This window comes from Lampetra fluviatilis, chromosome 69 (assembly GCF_964198595.1).
Source record: "Lampetra fluviatilis chromosome 69, kcLamFluv1.1, whole genome shotgun sequence".
NCBI lineage: Eukaryota > Metazoa > Chordata > Hyperoartia > Petromyzontiformes > Petromyzontidae > Lampetra > Lampetra fluviatilis.
The window spans coordinates 114,801-140,844 of NC_136343.1; the positions used below are offsets into that span (position 1 = coordinate 114,801).

General features: G+C 46.7%; 1 protein-coding gene across 1 annotated transcript in view; it reads right to left on the bottom strand.

Annotated features, from left to right (window-relative positions):
* Nucleotides 1-19,803: 19,803 nt before the first annotated feature.
* LOC144952670 (E3 ubiquitin/ISG15 ligase TRIM25-like) overlaps nucleotides 19,804-26,044 on the bottom strand; it is a 34,660-nt gene continuing 28,419 nt past the window's right edge. Inside the window, exon 6 of the mRNA XM_078883145.1 lies at nucleotides 19,804-20,354. Coding sequence (XP_078739271.1) covers nucleotides 19,804-20,354 — 551 coding nt within the window. The remainder of the gene's footprint in view (nucleotides 20,355-26,044) is intronic.

Here is a 26,044-nt window from a genome sequence, read left to right on the forward strand (position 1 = left end):
GGCCCTGTGGCTTCACTCAGAGACGGGTGCTGGATCTATCTCAGGCAGTCGCTGGCTGGAGCTCAGGCAGTCTCTGGCTATAGCTCAGGCAGTCGCTGGATGTAACTTCAGGCAGTATATGGCTGTAGCACAGACAGTCTGTGTATCTCAGGCAGTCTCTGTCTGTAGCTCAGGCAGTCGCTGTCTGTTTATCTGGCAGTCGCTGGCTGCGTCTGAGACGCTAAACGAGGAACAAGCCACGTAACTAGGTGACAAGGAAGCAGGAAGTCTTTCATTTTGATTTGCATATCACGTGACAAGCCCTGGAATGTGTTGACGCGTGAGCGAGTACAGACGTCTTCACTCCAGGGGTGGCTTAAAAAATAAGACTCGGATCACCTCGTCTCAAATACTTATCCTCACCTCAACTCATCACAACTCAACTCACCTCTACTCACCTCATCGCAACTCACCTCAATTCACCTCACCCCATTGTAACTCACCTCAACTAACCTCATCTCACCTCACCTCAACTAACCTCATCTCACCTCAACTCACCTCATCTCACCTCAACTAAACTCACCTCAACTCACCTCAACTAAACTCACCAACTCACCTCACCTCAACTCGTATCAGCTAAACTGGCAGGGGAACGCTGCTAGTAAACTCGTTGCACCCTGCCGCTTTACTCCACGAGATTGTTATCTATGTCTTCCGGCTTCAACTTTTTGTTTTACGTTTAACACTTTAAACTACTTCATGAAAATAATGTGTTCCTGTTTCAAAGTCGCGTTCCAGTAGTCGAGCTGTGAGACACCGGTGGGAGTTGCCGTGTTTAACTCGGTCACGGGGCTGCGGCTCAGGGCCCAGTTTGTGGAGCCACAAACCACCGGGCGAGGCCCTTTGCTGAACCCGGGACCGTTACCTGCTCATGTGTGCGGGGGGCAGGCGCCCCAGGGGGTCCGGCCGTAACACATCAACATCAGCGCGTAAAAAAAATAGGACCTTTTAAAGTGTGAGAAAATAACAATGATAGGTAAAAAAAATTCTAGCAATAAAATAGGAGTTGTGTTAAGATGTTGAAACATCAAACAGAAACTTTGCAAGGAATAATGTCTCCATTAACCACACACAGTACTTGTGGTGCATATGCAAACAAAACATGCTCTGATAATATATAGGCATTGTATTTGAAACGGACACAGCAGCCTTCTTTATGGCCTAGTCTCACCACCAATGTTAGTAGACCAGAGAACACGAAAAAAACGATCAGTACAAAGGCAAGAGAAAGCAGTAAGGATCCATTTTCTTTGCCCTGCAATTCTCACAAATTTTCGTATAGGGCACCAGCGCAGATTTTTCAACATTGCTTTTGTAGTGGTTTAAACATGCGCCACGCACAGGAGATTGTGAGCACGTTCGCGCAGAGTACAGTGGGGGCATATGAGGATGAGCGTTGTTGCCAGGGCTCGAACGGGTAGGCCAGAGACGGGTTGGGGGTATTTAAGGACAAGGGACCGTGATTGGCTGGTGATTGTTGTTGTCATGGACTGGCGCCGCGGAGTCTGGAAAAAGAGACAAGTGGTGGCAGGGGCTAGCGGCGAGGGGCGGCGAGGGGGTCGCCAACTAATTAATTGGGAGTTAATTGGGTTGGGCATAAATACAGGGGTGTTGGGAGCTGAGGGGAGTTTGCGCCTGGGAGTGGATGAAGATGGTCGGAGCTGAAGCACTGGAGCGAGGAAAGTATAGGGTAGCAGTGGAGCGAGAGAAGTATATGGTAGCAGTGGAGCGAGAGAAGTATAAGGTAGCAGTGGAGCGAGAAAAGTATAGGGTAGCAGTGGAGTGAGGGACACATAGCGTAGCACTGGAGTGTGACGGAGAAGCCGACAGAAAGTGGCTGGAGTGTGATGGAGGAGCCGATATAAAGCGGCTGGAGTGTGGCGGAGAAGCCACGGGCGAGCGGCTGAACTGTGACGGAGAAGCAGAGCGAGCGAGGCCAGCAGAATGCGGCGAGCGAGGGAGAGCATGCTGAAACGATGTTGAATTGTATTGTGTTAGAGAAATAGAGTGACGACGGAAAAGCAAGAAGCTGTCGTGTGAAGTTCAGCACTACACTTTAATGGCGACAAAAACAAGGACAATAAATGGATCAGGAATACAGAGAAACTTAACAAGATTTGGAATTGATTAACAATGCCTCGATTCGTCATGCACTATTGAAACACTTTGCTCAAGGACGCAAATCAACTGTGGCAGATAATAATTTATTGACAACCAAGTGCAACCAACTCTTCAAAAGTCTCGGCAACAGTAACAGCGCACGTTTACATAACCCCGAAAGTCCACCGGCTTAACGCGGCGACCCCACAGCGTGTCGACGATCGCAGAACTCCGCGGCGACCGTTCGCACCACAACCCTGACGCGCGCTCCCCTCCCGGGAGACGAGGCAACGCGGCAGAAGCCCACCAGCTTGGTGCGCAACATTCACTCTCGAGGTCACGTGCAGCCTCGGGGATCACCCCCAGGACCCAATGGTAGTGCAGCACTCGCAGGATTTAACGCAGCATCAACCTCAACATTGGCTCGCACTCCCAACGGCTCCCTTTAATGTATCCACGTTGGTTGCTCTCAACAGCGCTCTGAGTGACTCCACTCACCAGCAGTCTAGGTCACTGCCACGCCCACACGGCAGCACCGCATGCAACTGCTCCATGCACCAGCAGCTCAGGGCACCGACTCGCCCATTACAGCAGCAGCAGCAGTGCCAGCAACGACCCATCACGACAACGGTCCCGGCCACCGACTCGCCCACACCGCAGCCGCCACTCCACTGTAGGAGCCCCCCTCCGCCGCCCGGCCCCGGTGAACGACGACCACCCCAGCTCCTCGTGCAGTATAACCCCTCCTCTGTGTAGACGTGTCTTGTGTAGTGTAGAGTATAGTAGTGTAGTGTATAGTAGTGTATAATGGTGTAATGTGTAGTTTATTGTATTGTAGTGTATAGTGGAGTGAATGGTGTAGTGTATAGTGTAGTGTATTGCATAGTGTATAGTGTAGTGTATAGTTTCGTTTATGGTGTACTGTATAGTGTATTTTAGCCATCCGATGCCCCGCTCAATGTTGTAAGCTCCGCTTTTGTGCCATCAGTTGTTGTTGGAACGAGACCTCCAATTTCCCAGTAGTAGCGTCCTTCATGAGCCTCCTCCATAGAGGCCAATCTTGATACCGCTGGTAACAGTCTTTAGTAAGGCCAATCAGCTCCACATCCTCTTGTACCACAGCCATCTATTTCTTCTCCAGCCTATGTTGTGCCCGTTTAGCCACCACTATGAGGCCAACCAGAAGCTGATTGGCCATGCTGTGACTGAACATGCAGGCTCCATGACCGATCCAAAACAGGCTCACCTGCTGGAGGAGCTCACTGGTGGGAATGTGTCCAGATCTTTGAAGGATTTGTGAGCTCCTCACACAATCCAGCCTGGTTAAACCCAGGATGGATCGTAGGCAGGCCAGCCTGAATGTTTATAACAGGCACAAATGTTCCATTAGGGGTGTCTACGTTTCACAAGTATAGATAAGGGAGGAGATGACTGTCGCCAAGAAGACCTGCAACTTTGCATGGAGCGACAGACCAGGTACTTTCCACACAGCATTACGCAGCTGCTGAAAAGTTAATGCTACCCGGCTGATTCGAAGTGACACCTTTGCTGTCAAACCGGAGCTGGTTATGGGCACACTGCCCATGTATGGGAAACTCTCCACTCTCTCCACATCTGCTCATCACCAATGGGGAGCTGAGGGGTGGAGTGTTTGATGGCATAAAATAGCCAGGCAGTGGGGCTGATGGCACACTCCAGGTTCAGCAGCAGTGCATCCAACTCATCCTCTGAGAGCAGCAATCACCAGATCAGCAGCATACCTAACATGGTTGACCCATAGGGAGCCATCCCTTGACTACATCCGGGTTCAAATCAGCCTCCCATTGTATTTATACCAGATGGAAATTCATCCGGTACAGCCATGGAACACTTCTCAAACTACGAGGTCAAAAATGATGTGAAATAATGTGGGAGCCAGAGGGCATCCCTGTCGCACCCCAAGGTGAACAGGGAATGACTCTGACTCCTGGCCACCATCATGAAGGCCCTTAATGATTTTGAACAGAATCAGGGACTGAAAGCACAAATAACAGTCCAGAGCCATGGCCTGTTGATGGTATCATAGGTCTTGTGGTAATTCTCTAGACCTCTGCTGTAGCACACGGGCAGAGAACATGGCATCCGTGCAGGACCACCTTAGTCTAAAACCACATTGGGGCTCTGAAAGCCTCCTCAGTGTGCATGGCAAGGCGATGTTAAATAATCCTTGTCAGGACCTTTTCTGGCACACTGAGAAAAGAGATGCCTCTGTAGTTGTTACAATCTGTGCGGTCCCCCTTTTTAAAGAGGGAGATCACCAGGGCATCCTTCCTAACCTGTGGAACCGATCTTTTTCCTGGTCTCAGACTCAGAATCACTCCTCGCACTTCTTCCACCTCAGCCAACCACACAGAAGGGGTGGCTACTTCTGCCAATATTTGAGGCACTGCAGCCCGAGCAGGGTCATCCCCACCTTGCCCCATCATGTTGTCTGGGCTGAGAGAATTCCCCTCCCCCAAGACCTCACAGAAATGCTCTGCAACCCCGCAGACCTGTTTTTGAGGATCTGAGATCAGATTACTGTTCTTTCCCCGAAGGATAGTGATAGGTGAGGCACTGCAAGTTACTTTTTTGATGGAAGTAAACAGTGATTTGTGATTGCGGGCTACTGAGGCATATTCCATCTTCTCAGCAACCCGTACCCACCACTCAACCTTGCATCACCGCATGGCTCTGAATATCCGAGTGCAGGCTGTGTTAAGGCTCCTCATTCTCTGATGTTGGATGTTGTAGATGACGCGAGTAGGCTTGTCATTTTTTCTAAACCAGCCGGAACACTTCCTTCTTCGGCCAGGGTCTCTAGGGAGGTCTGGACCGCATACACAATGCAGCAATTGCAGCTGAATGACCCAAAGTTCTGAATCATACTTGTTTCCTATGCCCATCAGAAGAAGGTGGGGACAATGCCAACCACAGCTTCAAGCGATGTTGAAAGTCCTGTTTGCAACTATCCTCAGCTAGCTGAGAACAGGTCACTGTGGGTTTGAATGGGATCCTAAATGGACTCCCAACACCGGAGTGGAGAAATGGAAAGCACACCGTATAGATGACAAGTCAATGGTCAGTGGGCAGGTCCGCTGAACGGTTTGTCCTGCTGTCAGGGACATGGCCCTACATCCGCTGGTCAATAATTATATAGTCCAGCAGATGTTCTTACTTGGACCCGGTGTGCGTCCATGATGTTGTGTGGATGTGCTGATACCGGAACACCGTGTTCATAATTACAAGTCCATACGTTGCACAGAAGTCTAGCAGCCTCCTACCGTACAATTGAGCTAGTCTGGCCCATGCGTTCCGATGACTCCAACCCAGGTGTCAGCTTCATGACCTACTCGGGCATTAAAGTCACCCAACAGGATGACTCTATCCTGAGGGGCCACTTTAGCTATCACCTGGGACAGCAGATTATAGAAGGCGCTTGACTCAGTATTGTCTGCATTCCTCCACTGATGTTCATCTTCGGTGGGGGGGTAAGCGACCGCCACCACCATTCCTCGCCTCTTGTTGATGGGGAGGCAAGCCCACAGTAGCCTGGGCCTTACAGCTTCCCACACCTACTGCCACGCTCCCAAACCACCTTCATTTTGTTCAAAAGAAGTGCCACTCCCTGTTGTTTCCTGCCCCGAGTGGAGAACTGTCCACCCTTCATGATGACTGGAGCCAGAACCGGTCAACCGGACTTCCTGTATTCCACAGAGGTCCAGGCGTTACCGGTCCATCTCGCAGCAGTGCAATGGCAGCCTCTCTCCCACAAGGAGAGTCCGAACATTCCACATGGCCAATCGCAGTGTTCTCCTGCATCACACGCACTAATCTGGCTACATACACACCCCTCACTCACACCACCACAGCCCACACACACACAGCCTGCACCACACACACAAAGCATGCCCCACACTGCACACACTGTAGCGCACTACATGCTGTGCTCTGCAAGCTACAATGCACCAGAGACTACAGTACACCACACACTACAGTGCATCACGCTATCGAACACTGTACAGTAATCCAGACGAGTGTGTACCGCACACTACTGTATACAGTACACCACTTTAAAAAGGAAACCATGCACACATAAACACATAGACACACAAACACACAGACACACAACAACCGCCATTCGCCACTAAGTGGCGGTGAGGTCACCACGATGCTTGTGCCAGGCTATGTGCACGTTGAGGCCACGTAAAGTGTCGAACGCCCGCTGGCAGGAGGTCACGGGGCAGACCCAGATGCCAAAGGTCGACTGACTGAGACGACTGGCTGATGCACCACCTGTGCCCCCTACTGTGCCAACTTGATGTGATTTAGCCACCTGGCGCTACGCTCGTTGTTGTGAGTGTCTCTCCTCCGCCCTCTATTGTTATTGGAGGGTGACTGCCCAGTAGCGTCCTTCACGAGCCTCCTCCACAGAGGCCGATCTTTACACTGCTGGTACCAGTCATCAGCAAGTCCACCTAGCTCCACATCCTCCTGTACCACATTATTCCATCTCTTCTCTAGCCCTTGCCGTGCCCATTTAGCCCCCTCTATCTGGCCGAACAAAAGCTGTTTAGGCATGCGGTGACTGGGCATGCGGGCTACATGACCCAGCCAACGCAGCCTTGCCTGCCAGATGAGCTCACCAATGGGACTTTGTCCAGATCTTGCAAGGATTTGTGAGCTCCTCACACAATACAGCCTGGTTAAACCCAGGATGGATCGTAGGCAGGCCAGCCTAAATATTTCCAATCGACGAAGATGCTCCATTAGGGGGGTCCACGTTTTGCAAGCATAGAGAAGGAAGGGAATGACCCTGGCCGAGAAGACTTCAAGCTTCGTGCGGAGCGACAGACCAGGTAGCTTCCACATAGCGTTACGCAACCGATGAAAATATAATGCCACTCGACTGATTTTGATTGAGACCTCTGCTATCAAACCGGAGCCGGTCATGAGCACACTGCCAAGGTATGGGAAACTCTCCACTCTCTCCACAACTGCCCCATCACCAATTGGGAGTAGTGGGGGTGGAGTTTCCGATGACACAAAATAACAAGGCAGGTGCTGAGTTTTGGTGGGGTAAGCTCCAGTTTCAGCAGCAGCGCCTCCAACTCCTTCTCTGAGTTAGCAGCAATTACCAGATAATCGGAATACATCACGTGGTTGACCAATAGGGAACCATCCCTTGAATGCACCCGGGCATCGATCAGCCTCCCATTGTATCTGTACCAGATGGAAATTCCTCCGGTACAGCCATCGAAGGCTTCACGAACTACGTGGTCAAAATAGATGTTAAATAATGTGGGAGCCAGAGGATATCCCTATCACACTCCAAGGCGAACATGGAATGGCTCCGACTCCCGGCCCTGTAGTTTTACCTGGGCCCGCTTAATGATTGTGAACAGTGGGTCAGGGACTCAGAAAGCACGAAGAACAACCCAGAGCCCAGGCCTACTGATGGTATCATCGGTCATATAAAGCAGAGATGTAGGTCTTGTTGGAATTCCCTACACCTCTGCTGTAGCAGACATACATAACATATGGCATCTGTACAGGACCGCCTTTTGTGAAACTGCACTGGGGCTCCGCAAGCCTCTCCTCAACCTGCATGGCAAGGCAATGTTGAATAATCCTTACCAGCACCGTTCATGGCACACTGAGGAGTAAGATGCCCCTGTAGTTGTTACAGTCTGTACGGTCCCCCTTCTTAAAGAGGGGGACCACCAGGGCATCCTTCCAATTTTGCGGAACCCGTCCAGTGGTCCAGACTGTTGTTATGATGTCATGTAGGGCAGTCTGTGCGCAACTCAGCCAGCCACTCCCAGGGCGGGACGTCTTCTTCCAATATTTGAAGCACCGCAGCCTCAGCAGGGTTATCCCCACTTTGTCCATCGATGTTTTCCAGGCTGAGAGATTCCCCTCCCCCAGGACCTCACAGAAATGGTCAGAAAATCTGCAAACCTGTTCCTGGGGGTCGGAGATTGGATCACCATTCTTTCCCCTAATGATGGTGATAGGTGTGGCACTGTAGGTTACTTTTTTGATGGAATGAAAGAGCGATTTGTGATCATGGGACATTGAGGCAGACTCCATCTCCTCAGCAACCCGCCACCACCAACCATTCTTGCAGCGCCTAACGGCTCTCCGAACCTCCAAGCGAAGGCTGCGGTAAGCCTCCTCATGCTCTGACGTGGGATGCTGTAGACGATGAGAGTGGGCCTGTCGTTTTTTTTCTCAGCCAGCCTGAACACCTCCTCTGTCAGCCAGGGTCTCTGAGGAGGTCTGGACAGTGTACCCAAAGCTGGCATTGCAGTTGCAGAGCCACAGTCCTATAAACCTCGCCCATTTCCCCTCAACATCAGGAGGAGCGGGGATGATGGTAACCCCAGCTGCAAGCGATGATGAAATTCTCGCTTGCAACTTTCAATAACTAGCTGAGACCATGCCACTATGGGTTTGAATGGGGTTCTGGGTGTACACCCACCACCGGATTGGAAGAATGGCAGGCGCATCATACAGATGACAAGTCGATGGTCAGTGGCCAGATCAGCTCCACGGTAGGTCCTGGCGTCAAGGACATTGGCCCGCATTCGCTGTTCCGTCACTATGTAGCCCAGCAGATATTCTTGCTTGGACCTGGCATGCATCCATGATCTTGCGTGGATTGGCTGATGCCGGAACAGCATGTTGGTAATTACAAGCCCATGGGCTGCACAAAAATCTAGCAGCCTCCTGCCGTTGTTATTTAGCTGATCTGGCCCACACACAAACACATGTACACACACAGACACTTGTACACACACAGACACGTCTACACACACAGACACGTGTGTACACACACATGTCTACACACACAAACACGTCTACACACACAGACACGTCTACACACACGGACACGTGTACACACAGACACGTGTACACCACCACCATTGACACTTCCTCTGGCCCTGCTCCCGTGCCTCCGCTGTGCTCCACAGCACCAGCAATTCTTGCAAGGAAGCCGTCTCCAGCCCTGACCCACGATGGGCCGAGGCCTCAACATCCCCGTGGAACGACATCAACAACATTAACAACATCAACAATAAATACAGCAGCAGTGGCGGCAGAACCGACTATTGGTCTTTGTTTGAGTGTATAGGTCTCTTTGTGAGTCTATGGGTCTCTGTGTGAGGCTATGGGTCTCTGTGTCATGAGTCTATGGGTCTCTTCTTCTTGGTTCTTTCGGTAAAGTCACGTAGAAGGGAAGTAATAAAATAATAAAAATAAACATAATAAAATAATAGTGAGAATTATTTTATTATGTTTTATTTTTATTATTGTATTACTTCCCTTCTACGTGACTTTACCGAAAGAACCAAGAAGATGAATCCCTGCAGTCATGAAAGCTTTAAATCGAAATCTATGGGTCTCTGTTTAAAGGAGTATATGGGTGCCTGTGAGTGAGTCTGTGTCTCTGTGTGAGTCTATGGTTCTCTGTGGAAGTCTTTGGGTCTCTGTGTGAGTCTATGGGTCTCTTTGTGAGTCTATCTGTCTGTGTGAGGCTATGGGTCTCTGTGTCATGGTTTTATGGGTCTCTGTGTAAGGGAGCCTATGGGTCTCTGTGTGGTGAGTCTATGGGTCTCTGTGTGAGTCGATGGGTCTCTGTGTGACAGAGTCTATTGGTGCCTGTGAGTGAGTCTGTGTCTCTGTGTGAGTGAGTCTATGGGTCTCTGTGTGGTGAGTCTACGGGTCTTTGTGTGGTGAGTCTATGGGTATCTGTGTGAGTGAGTATATGGGTCTCTGTGTGAGTGAGCCTATGGTTCTCTGTGTGAGGTCTATGGGTCTATGTGTGAGTGTGGGTCTGTGTGTGAGTGTGGGTCTCTGTGTGAGTGAGTCTATGTTTGAGTGAGTCTGTGTCTCTGTGAGTGAGTCTTCGTCTCTGTGTGAGTGAGTCTGTGTTTCTGTGTGGTGAGTCTATGGGTCTGAGTGAATCTATACAAATGCTAATGCATTAACGGTTTCACGTTCACCATGCAACAGACTTGGCACATTTTTGTTGATAGACAGAACGAGCACTACAATAGGACTTGTATTGAATCAGACACAGCGAGTACTGGTCTGGTCATACACAAACTCACGTTTAATTCGTCCGAGTCGCTTTACGTGTATTGCTTTCTATAGACTGTTGGTTAAAGTCACTTTATATAAACAATAATACTCAATCTTGATTTGAAGCTTTCGTGACTGCAGGAATCCATACTCTTTGGTTCTTTCGGTAAAGTCACGTAGGTATAAATAAAATAAATCACGACGTTTTGGGCACAACACAAGCGTCCGTCATCAGGTGGGAAAGCATAGTCTGATGCTGAGGCAGACTGTTTTTAAAGGTTTGAAATGGGCGTAGCTCAAGGGTTATAAAGAAGTGGCCGGGGCTAGTGATGTTAATGTGAGAAATTAGCATGTAACTGTAATATAGAAGAGCGACCTCCTAAACGAGGGCACTACACCATAGGGCCCGTTGCATCTCCGACCAGCACCACCTATTCAGTGAGTTGGAGCACGTACACCAAGTCCTCAGGATGAACAGATACTCGGACCGTACAATCCGCAAAGCTGTCTCCCCAGCCATGCGGAGACAACTTTCTGAGGATCCGACCAAAACCATCACTTTACCGTACATAGCAGGGGTCACCAAAAAGATTTCCAAATTCTTAAACAAACACAAGATCCAGGTTCGTTTCAATACAGTACACAAAATCCGTGATTTAATCCCATCTGTAAAATATGTGATTCCTGACATGTAATACCCTGGTGTCTACAAACTGAGCTGTGGTTGCGGCAGCAGTTGCATTGGGGAAACAAAACGACATGTGTCGGACCGCGTCCGTAAACACAAGGCGGATCTGAAACACGGTAGGACCAACACCCCTGCAGTTGATAATCATTGTTTTAACGCAGTGGGCTCACACGAAATTGATTTTTGCAAGACGAAGGTACTCTGCAAACCTACCGGCTACCTTCAGAGATTTGTTCATGAAGCCATCCAGATATATAAACACAGACACAACTTCAACCGAGAGGATGGGTACAAATTGGGCAATCATTGGAAGGATGTTATTAACCAGGTAAAGTCTTAACTGACTGTGATGTTTACATCCAACCTGCATATGTCAGCTTGTTATTTCGACTCTCTGTCTCTCTCTCTCTATGCCTCTCTCTTAGATCTCTCATGCTCACATGTCCGTTGCATTGCACTATCTTGGCTTTGGATTGCACTCTCATTATCTCGGCCTCGATGTGCGCTGTGTTGCAACACTATCCGAGTAGTTAATCTCGCATCCAATACACCTTCAGAGCCAAGGTGAACATCCGACTCCAAACGTAATTTATTGAATTTAATGAGATAAAACTGATGGAAAAACACAGCACAGATACAGCATATGTTAATACTTGGAAATATCAATACAATGAATGAACACCACAGAATCATAACATTGTCTTAGTTAACATGAATCTCAACAATACATCCTGGATGGACCAGGCACCTACATTAGTACTGAACAGCTATACAAGAGAACAAGCTCCTGTTAAATAAAGGCACATCGTGTAATCATCACACTGCACCCCAATGTACAGCACTACACACAACACTGAGCTGTGGATGAGGCATTTCGTCATCCTTGCTCTCAAGATCGCAATATAGTTACTTGGGCACAAGTTTGACTCGACTTATTCAATTACAAGTAACATTCACAATAAGGCAAGTTGCAGGCTCGTTGTTAACTAGGCCTCGTATTTATCATAACAATTTAACGGCATTATAAAGGCATTTACAGCAATATAACGGTCATTCTAACATAACAGCATTCCCAGTATTATTAGAACATAAACGAACTTACAGACAATGCTTCTTAAAGAGCCACAATGTACAGTTACAGCTGTCTTCACTGGGACGCGATTTGTGCCACCATTTTGAACTCTGTGTGTAATGGCTGACACCCGCGTGGTTGAGCGGGAATCTCAAATCGTAACTTCCTGGTCACGTGACCAAACTCAACCTCGAAACAGGAATACGTGCGCCTTTTGGCGTCATCTGGTCCAACACCACGTGAGACTAGGCTTAAAGGAAAGCTGTGGACCAATCAACTTCAAGGACAGTGCAAACATTATCAGTTATGTTTTTGTTTGCATTACGACTGCAGGTATTGTGGTCTATGCAAACATGACTACTTGTAAAAAAGGTGTCAGTTTTGTTGCCAGATAAAAGGGTAAAAAAACTATTATCAGGAAATTCCTGTTTACACACACCCCCCATCTGCCGTGAGGCAAAACACCTGCCGTGAGGCAGAACACTCATGCTCACATGTCTTTTGGATTGCACTCTCATACTCACAAGCCCTTCGTTTTACACCCGTTGGGTTGCACTCCCTCGTCGAGGAGGCCCACCTCTTCTTCTCTTCTACAGTTACATGCTTATTTCTCACTTTAACATCATGCTAATCCCTCACATTAACATAGCCACTTCCGTGCCCTCTAATTTCTCACTTTAACATCATGATAATCCCTCACATTAACATAGCCACTTCCATCCAGCCAGCTTACTTTTGCATGCTAATTTTTCACATTAACAAAGACACTTCCGTGCCCTCTAATTTCTCACTTTAACATCATGCTAATCCCTCACATTAACATAGCCACTTCCATCCAGCCAGCTTACCTTAACATGTTAATTTTTCACATTATCATCATGCTAATCCCTCGCATTAACATAGCCACTTCCGTGCCCTCGTATAGGAGGTCGCTCTTCTATCTTACAGTTACATGCTAATTTATCACATTAACATCACTAGCCCCGGCCACTTCTTTATAACCCTTGAGCTACACCCATTTCAAACCTTTTAAAACAGTCTGCCTCAGCAGCAGACTACGCTTTCCCACGTTATGACGGATGCTTGTGTCGTGCCCGAAGCATCGTAATTTATTTTATTTATACCTACGTGACTTTACCGAAATAATTTTTAATTGAAAATTTTTATTTTCTAATCAAACACGAGCAGCCCGCACGGCCTTTGTACCTGACTGTCCGTCCCTCCATCTCTCCCTCCAGCCATCCAGCCAGCAAACATTTATTTACCTAATGTAGTTTGCTAGTATGATGATCTGAGTATGATATGACAGCGTGATGACACATCCCACTCATTTGCGTTTGATGCATGCCCCTGCGGTGAATGGTGGATTGGGAGGGAGGGGGAGGGAGGGTTGTGAAGTCACCACTCGCTCGCCCACCCACCCGCCAAGAAGTCAGGCAGGCAGCCAGGAATCCAGTCAGCGAAACTTATGAACATATACATAGAGTAACGGTTATAATCACATTGCAGGACTGAACATAGATGGTCACCATATCGTGTGGCGCTGTTAGAGGTGCTGCTTCTGCGGTCGTCTGGAACGTTTTTCCTTAAGTTATTATGAAGCAACTGGAGGTTTTTACTTTTAAATCGTCTAAATTGACAAACTAATTTCTTTAGAACTGCTTTTTGTGTTTAGTTGTCCTTCCCCCGCACCTCCAATTAGCCCAGTTGGCTACATACGTTGCAATTTCATTTCAACATACATACAGTACATACAGGCAGGCAGGCAGGAATCTAGTCGGCAAAACTTTGTGAGCCTTGGTTTAAGCAACGCCTGGCTCTGCTGCTTATGAGACACTGAACATCTGAACTGGTCCTTGCCTATGAACATCTGGGCAGTTCGTCAGCATTGCACCTCCGATTAGCATGATTAGCTATGTATGTTGGTTACGTACGGTGCGAAATAAGTTCAACATTCATACATTTGTAGTGGTGATAACTACTCGCTGTTCGCAAGCTGTGAGAGAGCAGTTAGTAAACAAGGTTTTCCTGCTCAATCAAACGGTTAGGGTCAAATGGGTAAGGTAGGATCCAAACGCCAGATTGGGAAGGACCAATCGGAGGGGTCCACGAGGTGGCCAGGGATTGGTCAACCCGGCCACGAACAGGTATAAAAGCCGGAGCGCTGAGAGCTCTTGGCCATCTTCTTGCTTCTTTCGGTAAAGTCACGTGGAAGGGAAGTAATAAAATAATAAAAATAAAACATAATAAAAGAATTCTCACGACGTTTCGGCCACAACACAAACAGCCGTCCTCAGGTGAAGACCAGGTTTGTCGAGGCGACAGCGTCTAAATGAAACACCACCACGCTTGGAGCGTCTATTTAAGCTGGGTTGGAAGGGGGGGAAATGCGCCTTGACAAAATAATCTGCATATCAAGAGGAATTTAGCATATTTATGGGAAATGCAGGAATGCGAATAGTGCTAATTTGTGAAATGCGTAGGAGGTGGGCGGGGGGTTTTCAAAGTCATATTATGCCTATGCATTATGCAGGATTAGCAGCATCAAATGGAGGGGGTAGGGGTAGCATTAATAAAGGGAAGGAAAGTTAATAGTATGTAGCTGCAGTAACCAAACAACCACGTTACAAGCTAAAGTATAAACTACATAGTATCATTAGTATGCTAAATATACTCTCAATAAGCTGAGCTACCAACCGTAAGCAATACATTACAATTCTAGGTCACAAAAAATATAATGTGCTTCCAGCTAAACTTTTTAAACTTTTTCTTACATCACACGGGTCTATCCTGTACTATATGCTGCCATAGACAAACCCAACATTAAATCGTATACTGTATTACTATACACTCCCCTATGTCTTAGAATAATACATAGTGTAATATTACACTACGTATTATTCTACCCACCCAACTGTATACCACACTGCTGTATATTCACTATACAATTACGATACTATATATTACCTTATACATTTGTATTAAACATTACACTTTAATACTATTTATTATTTTACAATATGCTATACACTATACCATTGACCATCGCGTGAAAGGTACTAAGAGGAAGCAACGAAATATGTCAATGGGAGAGTGGTGATAGGAAGCTTGCAGCGGAGCAATTAACGCATAGCCTGGTCGATTACGTATTTCAAAGATTGCTAAGTTAGAATTTAAGTGTGAAAATTTCAAAGAAAGACAAAACATAAAAAACAAGAGGAACGGAGACACACAGACAGAGCAGAACCTAAGAACGACAAAAAACGAGTGTAGACAGAAAAAAATACACTTGGAACTTCCCCGTAGAAGTGGTTCAATCTTAACTTTGGAGCTTTGGTGACTGCAGGAATTATTCTTTGGTTCTTTCGGTAAAGTCACGTTTAAAGAAAAAATAATAAATTAAATAATAGCATACGACGTTTCGATTTCAACACAAGCAATCATCATCAGGTATAATGAAATAGCGACATAAAATCTAACCAGAAAAAATTATAGACAGACATATAAGCATACAGATATCACCAAGATACACAGAGCGGGCAACACAGGTACAGAGAGGGGTGATCGTCTCTGTGGGGTGGCCTTAAATAGACAGAGGGGGGCGGCGTTAATTGTGTGTTAACCGACTCTCTGTGTCGTTTTACATAACATTTCGATACTTTGCTAGGTTATTTAATTTTAGTGTGTTTCTTTCTCCCCCTAAGCCTGCTCACTTCTTTTTGTACTCATTGACATGTAAATTTTGTCTCTAACCCCTCCCTCTCGCTGCCTCTGCCCCCCTCTGTCTATTTAAGGCCACCCCACAGAGACGATCACCCCTCTCTGTACCTGTGTTGCCCGCTCTGTGTATCTTGGTGATATCTGTCTGCTTATATGTCTGTCTATAAATTTTTCTGGTTAGATTTTATGTCGCTATTTCATTATACCTGATGATGATTGCTTGTGTTGCAATCGAAACGTCGTATGCTATTATTTAATTTATTATTTTTTCTTTATACGTGACTTTACCGAAAGAACCAAAGAATAAAAGGGTAAGGGGACCGTATACCCCTTGTGTTAGGGACTGTGTAATTAAGACAATAAACTGTGTGCCATAAAGACGTTTATTAGTCCGTCCTTTACAACACTATACATTGCTTCATGCGAGACTGACTTTGCTGCTGATGAGACACTGAATGTTCAAAACCGGTCCAGAGTGTTGCTTGCGTTGAACCAAATGCCGCTTCAATTAGGCACTCCCAGAAGGCTGTGCCTGCGACTTATGGGATGAGTAACACGATACGTGGTTTTGATTATGCCTTCAATGTTTCAGGCACACTGCAGGTGAAGGAGTGGCCACACGGACTCTGAGGCAGCGCTGATTCTCCACTCAGATTTCATTCAAATCCCTCATACTTCCGCACCGGCAATTTGTACTGCACCGGCAAAATCGCTCACGCATACCAACCTGAACCTCACCTTCCCCCCTCACCCTCCCCTTCTCATGCTCACCCCTCAATTTTCACCTCAACCTCCCTTCACTCCACCCTCCCCTAACCGTCTCCTTAGGGGCCATCCATTTAGTATGTACGCAAAAATCTGTCAAAACTTGACCCGTCCCCCCTCCCTGTAAGCACGCGTACTTTTTACACCACCCACCACCTGCATATGTACGCTTGTTGCAACCCCCCCCCCCCCCCGCCGAATCCTATAGAACAGCCGATAGTTAATCCATGCAGAAACGATCAAGGATTAATCATATTAACGTGTTCTTGTTCACTAGCTTTACACACAGCATTGTACAACTAGTTATACTTGAGCGTGTTATCCATCCTGACTGGTTATTCAAAGACACGTCTATTATGATCTTAAAACACAATTTAAACTCGGTGAACTAGTCTCTATATAAAGTGTGTCAACTGAACATCTGCTGTGAGAGTAGACCGATGTACAGACCAGTGTTAGTACTGAAGTCCGGGTAGCAGCAGCACCAACAGAGCACTGCGGAAGTTAAAATCTTGAGCCAGCGGCAGTCTGCTGTGAGGCCAGATTGAAGGATGTGTAATCCATGGGGCAGGCCGCCAGACTATGTCAGACTCACTGCTGCGCTACGTGATAGCTAGCAGTCAGCTGTATGGTAGCATATGAGTGTAATGAGTGACTTCCACGACATGTCGTGTAGAGGGTACTCTTCTTTATTCCACGTACGGGCACAGCGCAGGCCAACGGTATCGGCTTCCTCTCCAAGTACATACTTAGCTATTACGTTCTACAAACTACACACACGGTTGTACACACGGCGGGTTCCACCCGTCCGCTCCCGGTCTCGCCGCTGGCTGACGGCGTGCCAGCAAGGATGGTGGAGCTACACAGGAGATCCGCCATGTGGCCGAATGACGGGGAGAGTTGACGGCGAGCAGCGATGCAGTCCAGACACAAGACTTCCCATACCAACTCCGAGTCCTCGTCCGCCTCCGCTTATATTGCCGCAGGCCCGGGTAGGCTCCCCCTCCGGCCACGCCCTCTTGTGGAACTTTCTAGCCGGTCCTCGGAGTTTCTCGGCCGGCCCCACCCTTCACCTTTGGCCCAGATACCTCTACCTTTGGGGATTGGATAATGTTTATAGTGGTGCCTGTAACTGTGCTTCCCTTTTCCAACCAGTAGATGTCACTATCGCATCACACAAGTGACACCTCATACTCTGGTTGTTTTCTCGGTAAAGTCACATAGGTAAAAAAATAATGAAATAAATTAAAACTAAATTAAATCACGACATTTCGGGCGCAACACAAGCGTCCGTCTTCAGGTGTGGACAACGCAGCGAAAGTACAACCGCTTAAGTGTGTCTAAGAGATGGCTGTGACGAGGCATTATATAGTTGTGGGGAAGTAGGGGGGGAGGGGGCATGGTGAGTGTGGGAGTGGGGTGTGGGCTGGGAGGTGACGCATGGAGTTCACGGAGTTCAAACTGAAGCTTTGTGATGCAGGGGCGGAAGTAGATAAGAAAGTTAAGTTAAGCCATCCTTTGTTATGCTGCAGGGGGGTAAATTAGAGTTAAAACTTGCATGCTCGAAACAAAGTGTGGCAAATTTTTCAAGTGATAGGAATAAGCCGTGCTTGGAGTCAAATTTCATAGAAATGGTAGTGTGTAAAGCTGGGAGTAAAAGACTGGGAATATGGATATGAATATGAAAATAAAAATAAACTAGCTGCCTTGCAGTAAACTGCACGGCAGCTGAAGTTTAACTTGGTAAAAATTTCAAGTGATGGGAATAAGCCGGGCTTGGGAGAATTTAACATTGGAGTCTATGGGAGAATTTAACATTGGATTCTATGGGAGAATTTAACATTGGCGTCGATGGGAGAATTTAACATTGGCGTCTATGGGAGAATTTTAACATTGACGTCTATTGGATATTAACACTATGAGACCTCCTTTACAAGTGGCAAAGTATAGTAGTAGGTTTTTACCCTTTAAACTGGTACAAAACTGACACCTTTATACGCCTTTTGGCGTCATCTGGTCCAACAACAATGGAGACTAGGCTCTAAGGAAAGCTGTCTCGGGTGTGGACCAAACAACTTCAAGGACAGTGCATATAATTACCATTATCAGAGTTGTTTCTTTTTGTTTGCATTTTGACTGCTTGTGTTGCGGTTATTGCAAACATGATGCCTTGTATAAAGGTGTCAGTTTTGTACCAGTTTAAAGGGTAAAAACCTACTACTATGTCTATTGGATAATTTAACATTGGAGTCTATGTGAGAATTTAACATTATAGTCCATGGGAGAATTTAATATTGGCGTCTTTGGGAGAATTTAACATCGTAGTCTATGGGATAATATAACATTGGCGTCTATGGAATAATTTAACATTGGCTTATTTTCATCACTTGAAAAATTTGCCACACGTTGTTTCGAGCGCGCAAGTTTTAACTCTAATTTACTCTCCTTGCAGGATAACAAAGGACGGCTTAACTTAGCTTTATTATCTACTTCTGCCCCTGCATCACAAAGCTTTATTTTGAACTTCGTGAACTCCATGCATCACCTCCCAGTCCACACCCCACCCCCACACTCACCATGCCCCCTCCTTCCCCACAACTATATAATGCCTCGTCACAGCCATCTCTTAGACACACTTAAGCGATTGTACTTTCGCTGCGTTGTCCACACCTGGAGACGGACGCTTGTGTTGCGCCCAAAACGTCGTGATTTAATTTAGTTTTAATTTATTTCATTATTTTTTTACCGAAAAAAACAAAGAGTATGAATCCTTGCAGTCACGAAAACTTCAAATCTAGAAGTGACACCTCCCCCACAGTCCTACTTCTCTGACAGCTGAATAAACTGAGCTGTGGCTCATTTTAAGGCTAAATGTAGACAAATTATTATCGAGGCTTCACACCCCCCTCCCCTTTCCTATACGTACGTACATTGTCATAGACCCCCCCATATGCAAGCATATGCATTTGAGTTAACCCCCCTCCCCCCTCCATGTATACATACTAAATGGATGGCCCCTTACCTCACCCTCCTCTAAACCTCACTTTACCTCACCCTCCCCGAAAGCTCAACTTACCTCACCATCCATTCCACATTCCTTTCCCTCCTAAGCCCTCTCCATGGCCTCCCCTCTCCTCCTAAGCCCTCTCCATAGCCTGGCATCTCCTCCCCCTCCCTCTACCCCCTCCTTCCCATCCTCTCCTCGCCCTCACCTTACCTCACCCTCCATTCCACCTTCCCCTCGCCCTCACTTCACCCTCTCCGTTTCTTGGGTTTCTGTAACGGTTTCTTGGGGTTCTATCTCTCCTCATCCTCAGGATTCACGACTCAGATCCACGATCTTCAATGGATCATTACAACATCCCACCAACATCCCAGGGTAGAGAGGCTGCAAGAATATCTGCCGAACCTCATGGATCACCTCCATGGAGTCGGCGTGGTAAAACGCCAGGAGCCCCCCCTCCCAGTGCAGGTGAAGCCCGATTCTGCGGGGGGAGGGGGCCCCCCTCACCGACAGTGCAGTCTCTACTCCATCATGAAACACTGAGAAGCTGTTATACCATTTCTCTAAACACCAGGAGGAGTCGCTCTCTCCCAGCAGCTGTGCTTCACCACTTCCTTTCCGTGGGATCGTCCCGTACGCGACTCCAACCCGCCACCACTCCGCGTCCCCCACGTCCACCTCCCAGTAGTGGTGGCCCGACGAGAAGCTCTCACAGCACAGGGCTTGTACACAGCCATCAAACCGGTGTGGGTGATCAGGGCGATCCTGGGAGGCACGGGTCAGCGTCATCGTCCTGAGATCCGAGGAGATCTGGAGGTAGTTATGAGCTGATTTTGTGTCCAGAGTCGGTGAGCGTCCGTCTGTGACAACAGCGATGACAACATCACTACAGAACACCATCATCACCATCATCCACAATTACCACCATCAAGATTACCATCACCAACCATCATTTTCACCATCAACAAGAACATCCCAAACATCACCATCACCAACCATCCTCGGCATCAATATCATCAATGACAACAACATAAACATCACCATCACCACCATCAACACTTTGAACATCAACAACATCACTCGCAATAAAAAAACATCACAACCATCATCACCACTACTAGCACCATCACAAACAATCACCACCGCCATCACTGCCGTCACCACTATCCCTATCACTACCATCTTCATCACCAATATGACCAGCATCATAAACATTACAACGACCATCAAAACCATGATCACCACCATCACTACCATGACCACCATAACCAATATCATCGCTACTACCATCAGCGCCATCAGCAAAATCATCACCACCTATATTATCACGAATGTCACCATCATTACCATCACCACAACGGTCACTGCCATCACCACGACTAACATCATTACCAAACCCATCACCATTCCCATCACTCACATTATCACTAACATCAGCATCATTACCACCATCTTCATCACGACCACTATCACCATCATTATGACCATTACGTGTGTTGTAGATATAGGCCTTTTTCCAAAATTGATATTAAGAATAATTCTTCCAATATTTGTTTTATAATTGATCGGGGTGAGCATGGGACATGAAAGGGTGAGGTACAGCAGCTGCCCTTCACTCCGACCAAGCCGGAGATAAGCCATACAAAGTAATAAAAAAAACCCAAAACAAAGAAAAGAGAGGGAGGGGGGATTTCTAATGAGATTCTGGGGAAATCTCGACACGGCTTCAAAAACACACACGTACTCAAAACAGCGGGGGACACAAATCTCCCCGGACGAGAACTGACGAAATAGACAACGGTTTTTTTTGGTCGACTGTTTTTTTGTGTGTTTCTTCTAACAACGGTAAAAGTTCAAAAACTTAGCGATAAGAATAAGTGAACATCATAGATCCACACACTCACTCTGATTAAAAACCAGGCTACAATCTACATTAGTGGATTATTATTTCTAATTTATTATTTTAATACTAATGTTATTCACCTTTTTTTCTTCTATCTATGCGACCATACCAAAGCACCCAAGAATGAATTCTGGCAGTCAGGGATGTTTTTAAGCCAAAACGTAATTCTCCAACCTCGGGTTATCAAATAATAATAACTCGAGAATAAACAGCATAAATCCCGGGATAAAGACGGGGAACGAAGGTTAATAAAACCCTAGGAATATACGTGGTGATAACAATGCTAAATCACAAATCTTGGATAAACATAAACCAAATAATAATGATGAAGTATTAGACGAAGGGTCATCCAGAAGAATAAAAAAGGCGAAATAGGCCAACCACACAGGACCAAGATAAAATGTATTCATAGAGAGAGCCTCCCAGCCGCATTTGTCTTCCAGAAGCATGTGGTAGCAATAAAATCACAAAGAGAGAGACAAATGTAAAACCCCCGCGAGGGAAGAGGGGGGAGCAGGGGAATGGCACTCACAGGGAGAACCCCCTCCCTCCAGAGAGTTTATTTCAAAATCATAAATCGAGGTAGCAATTTGGGGCATCTGTTTTTCCACGGATGAAAATATGGCTTGAGGAGGGGGACAGGAACCAGGCCAGGGTGAGACTTAACAGATTGCTTAATAAAACAGAACACACACACGGAAACACGTACAGCTGTTGTCACAGGCTGAGAGCGATATCAAAGGAAGTTCCGGTCGTTTGTGAGAAGGCGAGCCGAGGGGAGAGATTTTCACGTAAAAACAGAGACACTACCCATACATTGATGTTACTGCAAGGGACGAAGAGCTACGACCAGCGAGCAGACTCCGGGGCATGGCCTCGAGATCAACCATGGGTGTCGTGTCTCGCAGAGAGAAGAGACGATGTGTTGTTAAGAGCTGAGTTCGGCATGGACCGACAGAGTATCGCTGAAAGTTTTATTCTACATTTATCCTGATGTTTTGAGTCGCTTGCAAAGTCAAGGATTTCGATAAGTTGTAGTGTACTAAGCTTTCACAGTTGCTTAAGAAGGTGCGAATACAATTTACAAGTTTTTGAGATCGAGTCCCAGCTCCCACGAGCAGCTGCAGCTCGAGTTGAACTGACGAGCAACGTCAAGCAATCAAACTCGAGAAAGGGCGGAAAGAGCCAAGTATCGTCCAAGCCAGCATCGCAGAGAACCAGCTGCACGCGCAATCGTGCGCTGCCAGAGAGCACGGAGCAGGAGAGCACGCAGCAGCGCCACCGAGCGCCACCGAGCAAAGAGTGTCAGCTGCCAGCGGACAAGCGACAAGCATTGTGCCGACTCAGCTCATCCAGCAGGAGAAAGAGCCTGACCAGCCGCCCATGAGGAATAGGAGAGCGCCGGCGAGAGCGCCGTGGGTTCAACACACACACACCAACCAGCACCAGTTGGGAACCAAGACAAGAGTGAGGAACGGCGACCAGCAAAAGAGCTGGTGCATCGCCAAAGAGCACGGGGCAGGAGAGAGCACGTGCAACCAGCTCATCCAGCAGTGGAAGGTGTCTGTAGCTGCCAGCGGACGAGCGGCAAGAGCGATCGAGCATCTTCAAGGACAAGCATCGTGCAGACGCAGCTCATCCAGCAGTAAAAGGAGCCGGCAGCTGCCAGCAGACACGCCCCGAGCGAGAGGGAGCAACGAAGCCGTTTGTATGACACGCCCACCCTCACACGCTCACTGCTCCACAGGGAACAAACTAAATTTTGGTACAAGGAATGCCCAACCTCAACGTCTGCTTAACGCAAAGAATTAATCCAGGAGACAAAACCACCAACACACACACATATCGGGACTAATAACAAGAAGACTAATCTTCTTGGTTCTTTCGGTAAAGTCACGTAGAATGGAAATAATAAAATAATAAAAATAAAACATAATAAAATAATTCTCACGACGTTTCGGCTACAACGCAAGCAGCCGTCCTCAGGTGGAGAACAGGTCTGTCGAGAAGACAGAGTCTGAATGACACGCCCCAGGCTTGGAGCGACTATTTAAGCTGGGATGGAGGGGCGAAGAGCGCCTTGACAGAGGAATTTGCATATCAAGATGAATTTAGCATATTTATGGGAAGTGCAGATATGCGATTAGTACTTCTTGTGAAATGCGTCGGAGGTTTGGCGAGGGGTTTAAAGTCTTTATGCCCATGCATTATGCAGGATTAGCAGCATCAAAGGGAGGGGATAGGGGTAGCATTAACAAATGGAAGGAATGTTAATAGTATATAGCTGCAGTAGCTAAACCACCACGTAAACAACTAAAGTATAAACTACACAGTATCATCAGTATACTAAATATACTCTCCAATAAGCTGAGCTACTAACAGTAAGTAATACATGACAATTCTATGTCGCAAAAAATATAATATGCTTCCAGCTAAACTTTATTCTCTTACATCACACGAGTCGACACCGAACTATATACTGCCATAAGACAAACCCAACATTAAATGATATACTGTATTGCTATACACCACCCTATACTTTATACATTGTAATATTACACTATGTATTATTCTACCCACCCTAATGTATATCACACTGCTGTATATTCACTATACAATTACGATACTATATATTACTTTGTACATTGTATTACGCATTAAAATGTTATACTATTTATTATTATACAATCCGCTATACACTGTACAATTGACCGTCGTGTGTAAGATACTAAGAGGAGGCAACGAAATATGTCAATGGGAGAGTAGGAAAAGAAGACTTGCAGCGGAGCAAAGAATCCATTCCCTGCGGAGAATACAAGATATATAGTCAATGCCAGTGAGTGGATTGCGGTCTGAAAGTCACCGTAAACGTGAACACAATCAGTTAAGATCCGAAATGGTTTATTACGTCCTTCCAATGATTGCTGAGCCAGAATCCATCTTCTCGGTTGAAATTGTCTCTGTTTGTATATGTGGATCGCCTCATGAACGAATCTCTCATGGTAGCCAGATGGCTTGCAGATAACCTCTGTCTTGGACAAGTCAATATCATGTGAGCCCACTGAATTGTAACAGTGATCTGCCATGACTGAGGTGTTTGTCCTACCGTGTTTCAAGTCTGCTTTATGTTCAGAATAGGGTCCGAGACATGTCGTTTGGTTTCTCCAATGTAACTGCTACCACAGAGGCAACTTAGTTTGTAGACGCCAGGAACCACATCTTTTACAGACGGGACCAGATCACGGATTTTATGTACTGTGTTGAATCGGACCTGGATCTTGTGTTCTATCAGGATTTTGAAGATCTTTCTTGTGACCTCAGCAATGTAAGGTAAGGTGATGGTTTTGAAAGGCTCCTCAACAGGATCCTTCTTGATGGTTGGAGTGATGGCTTTGCGGATTGTGTAGTCGGAGTAACCATTAGCCTTAAGAGCTTGGCGTACGTGTTTGAGTTCACTGGCAATGTGTTCCTGGTCGGAGATGCATTGCGCTCTATGGTATAGAGTCTTGATGAGGGAATTCTTCTAGGATGGATGGTGGTGGGAATCCGGTTTTAGGTAAGCATCCGTATGGGTGGCTTTCATTTAGACAGAGTGGCTCATTGAAACATCAGGCCTCCTTTTAATTAGGACATCCGAAAAGGGTAGCTTGCCATCTTTTTCGACTTCCATGGTGAATCTGATGGCTGGGTGTATGGAATTGATGTGGTCAAGGAATTGGTCTAGAGCAGGCCGGCCATGTGGCCAGATGACAAAAGTGTCATCTACGTACCTCTTCCATAAGGTCGGGCGTAGAATGGCAGTCTGGATGGCGTCAGTCTCAAATTTCTCCATGAAAACGTTGGCTACAACCGGAGATAGGGGGGAGCCCATTGGGGTGCCCTCAGTTTGTTTGTAGAAAGTTCCATTCCAGGTGAAGTATGTATTGGTTAAGCAGTGTCTCACCAGGGGGGGTACCCCAGTATTCAGTCCTTGATGAACCAAGTCTTCAATGATTGCGATGGTGTCAGGTACAGAAACTTTGGTGAATAAGGAAACCACATCAAAACTGACAAGCAGGTCGTCTGGGGACAGGGAAATCCCCTTGATTGTCGTTACCAGGTCAGTAGAGTTTAGTACCGCAGAGGTGGTTTTTCCAGTGAAAGGCCGCAGGATTTCAGACAAAAAACGAGCCAGTTTGTAGGTGGAGGAGTTGATAGTAGAGACAATGGGACGAAGAGGTGTATCTTCTTAATGTATCTTTGGCAAGCCATATATTCTTGGTGGCCTGGCAGCAAAAGGTTTCAACGATAACTGTTTGGTTTGATCAATTAATGCGGTTGAATCAGAAATGATTTTGTTGGTTTTAATGACGAGGCTGTTGGTGGGGTCTCTTTTTAAATCCGTTATATTAAGTTCACTTGCTTGCTTGCGTGCTTGCGTGCTTGCTTGCTTACGACCGTGCAAATCTTTCGGTCGTTTTTTAACCCACTTCCCGTGATCCAATCGAGCTGACATTTTGCACACAGACTCGTTGTGCGTGAAAATTAATTTTCGTGAAATTTTTTTTCCAAATTTTACACTGTTTAGGGGGAAAAAATTATATTTATTTACCAATTGCTTAATGCTGGCAGGCTATCATCTGACCCATAGGTGGCAGCCATCTCAAG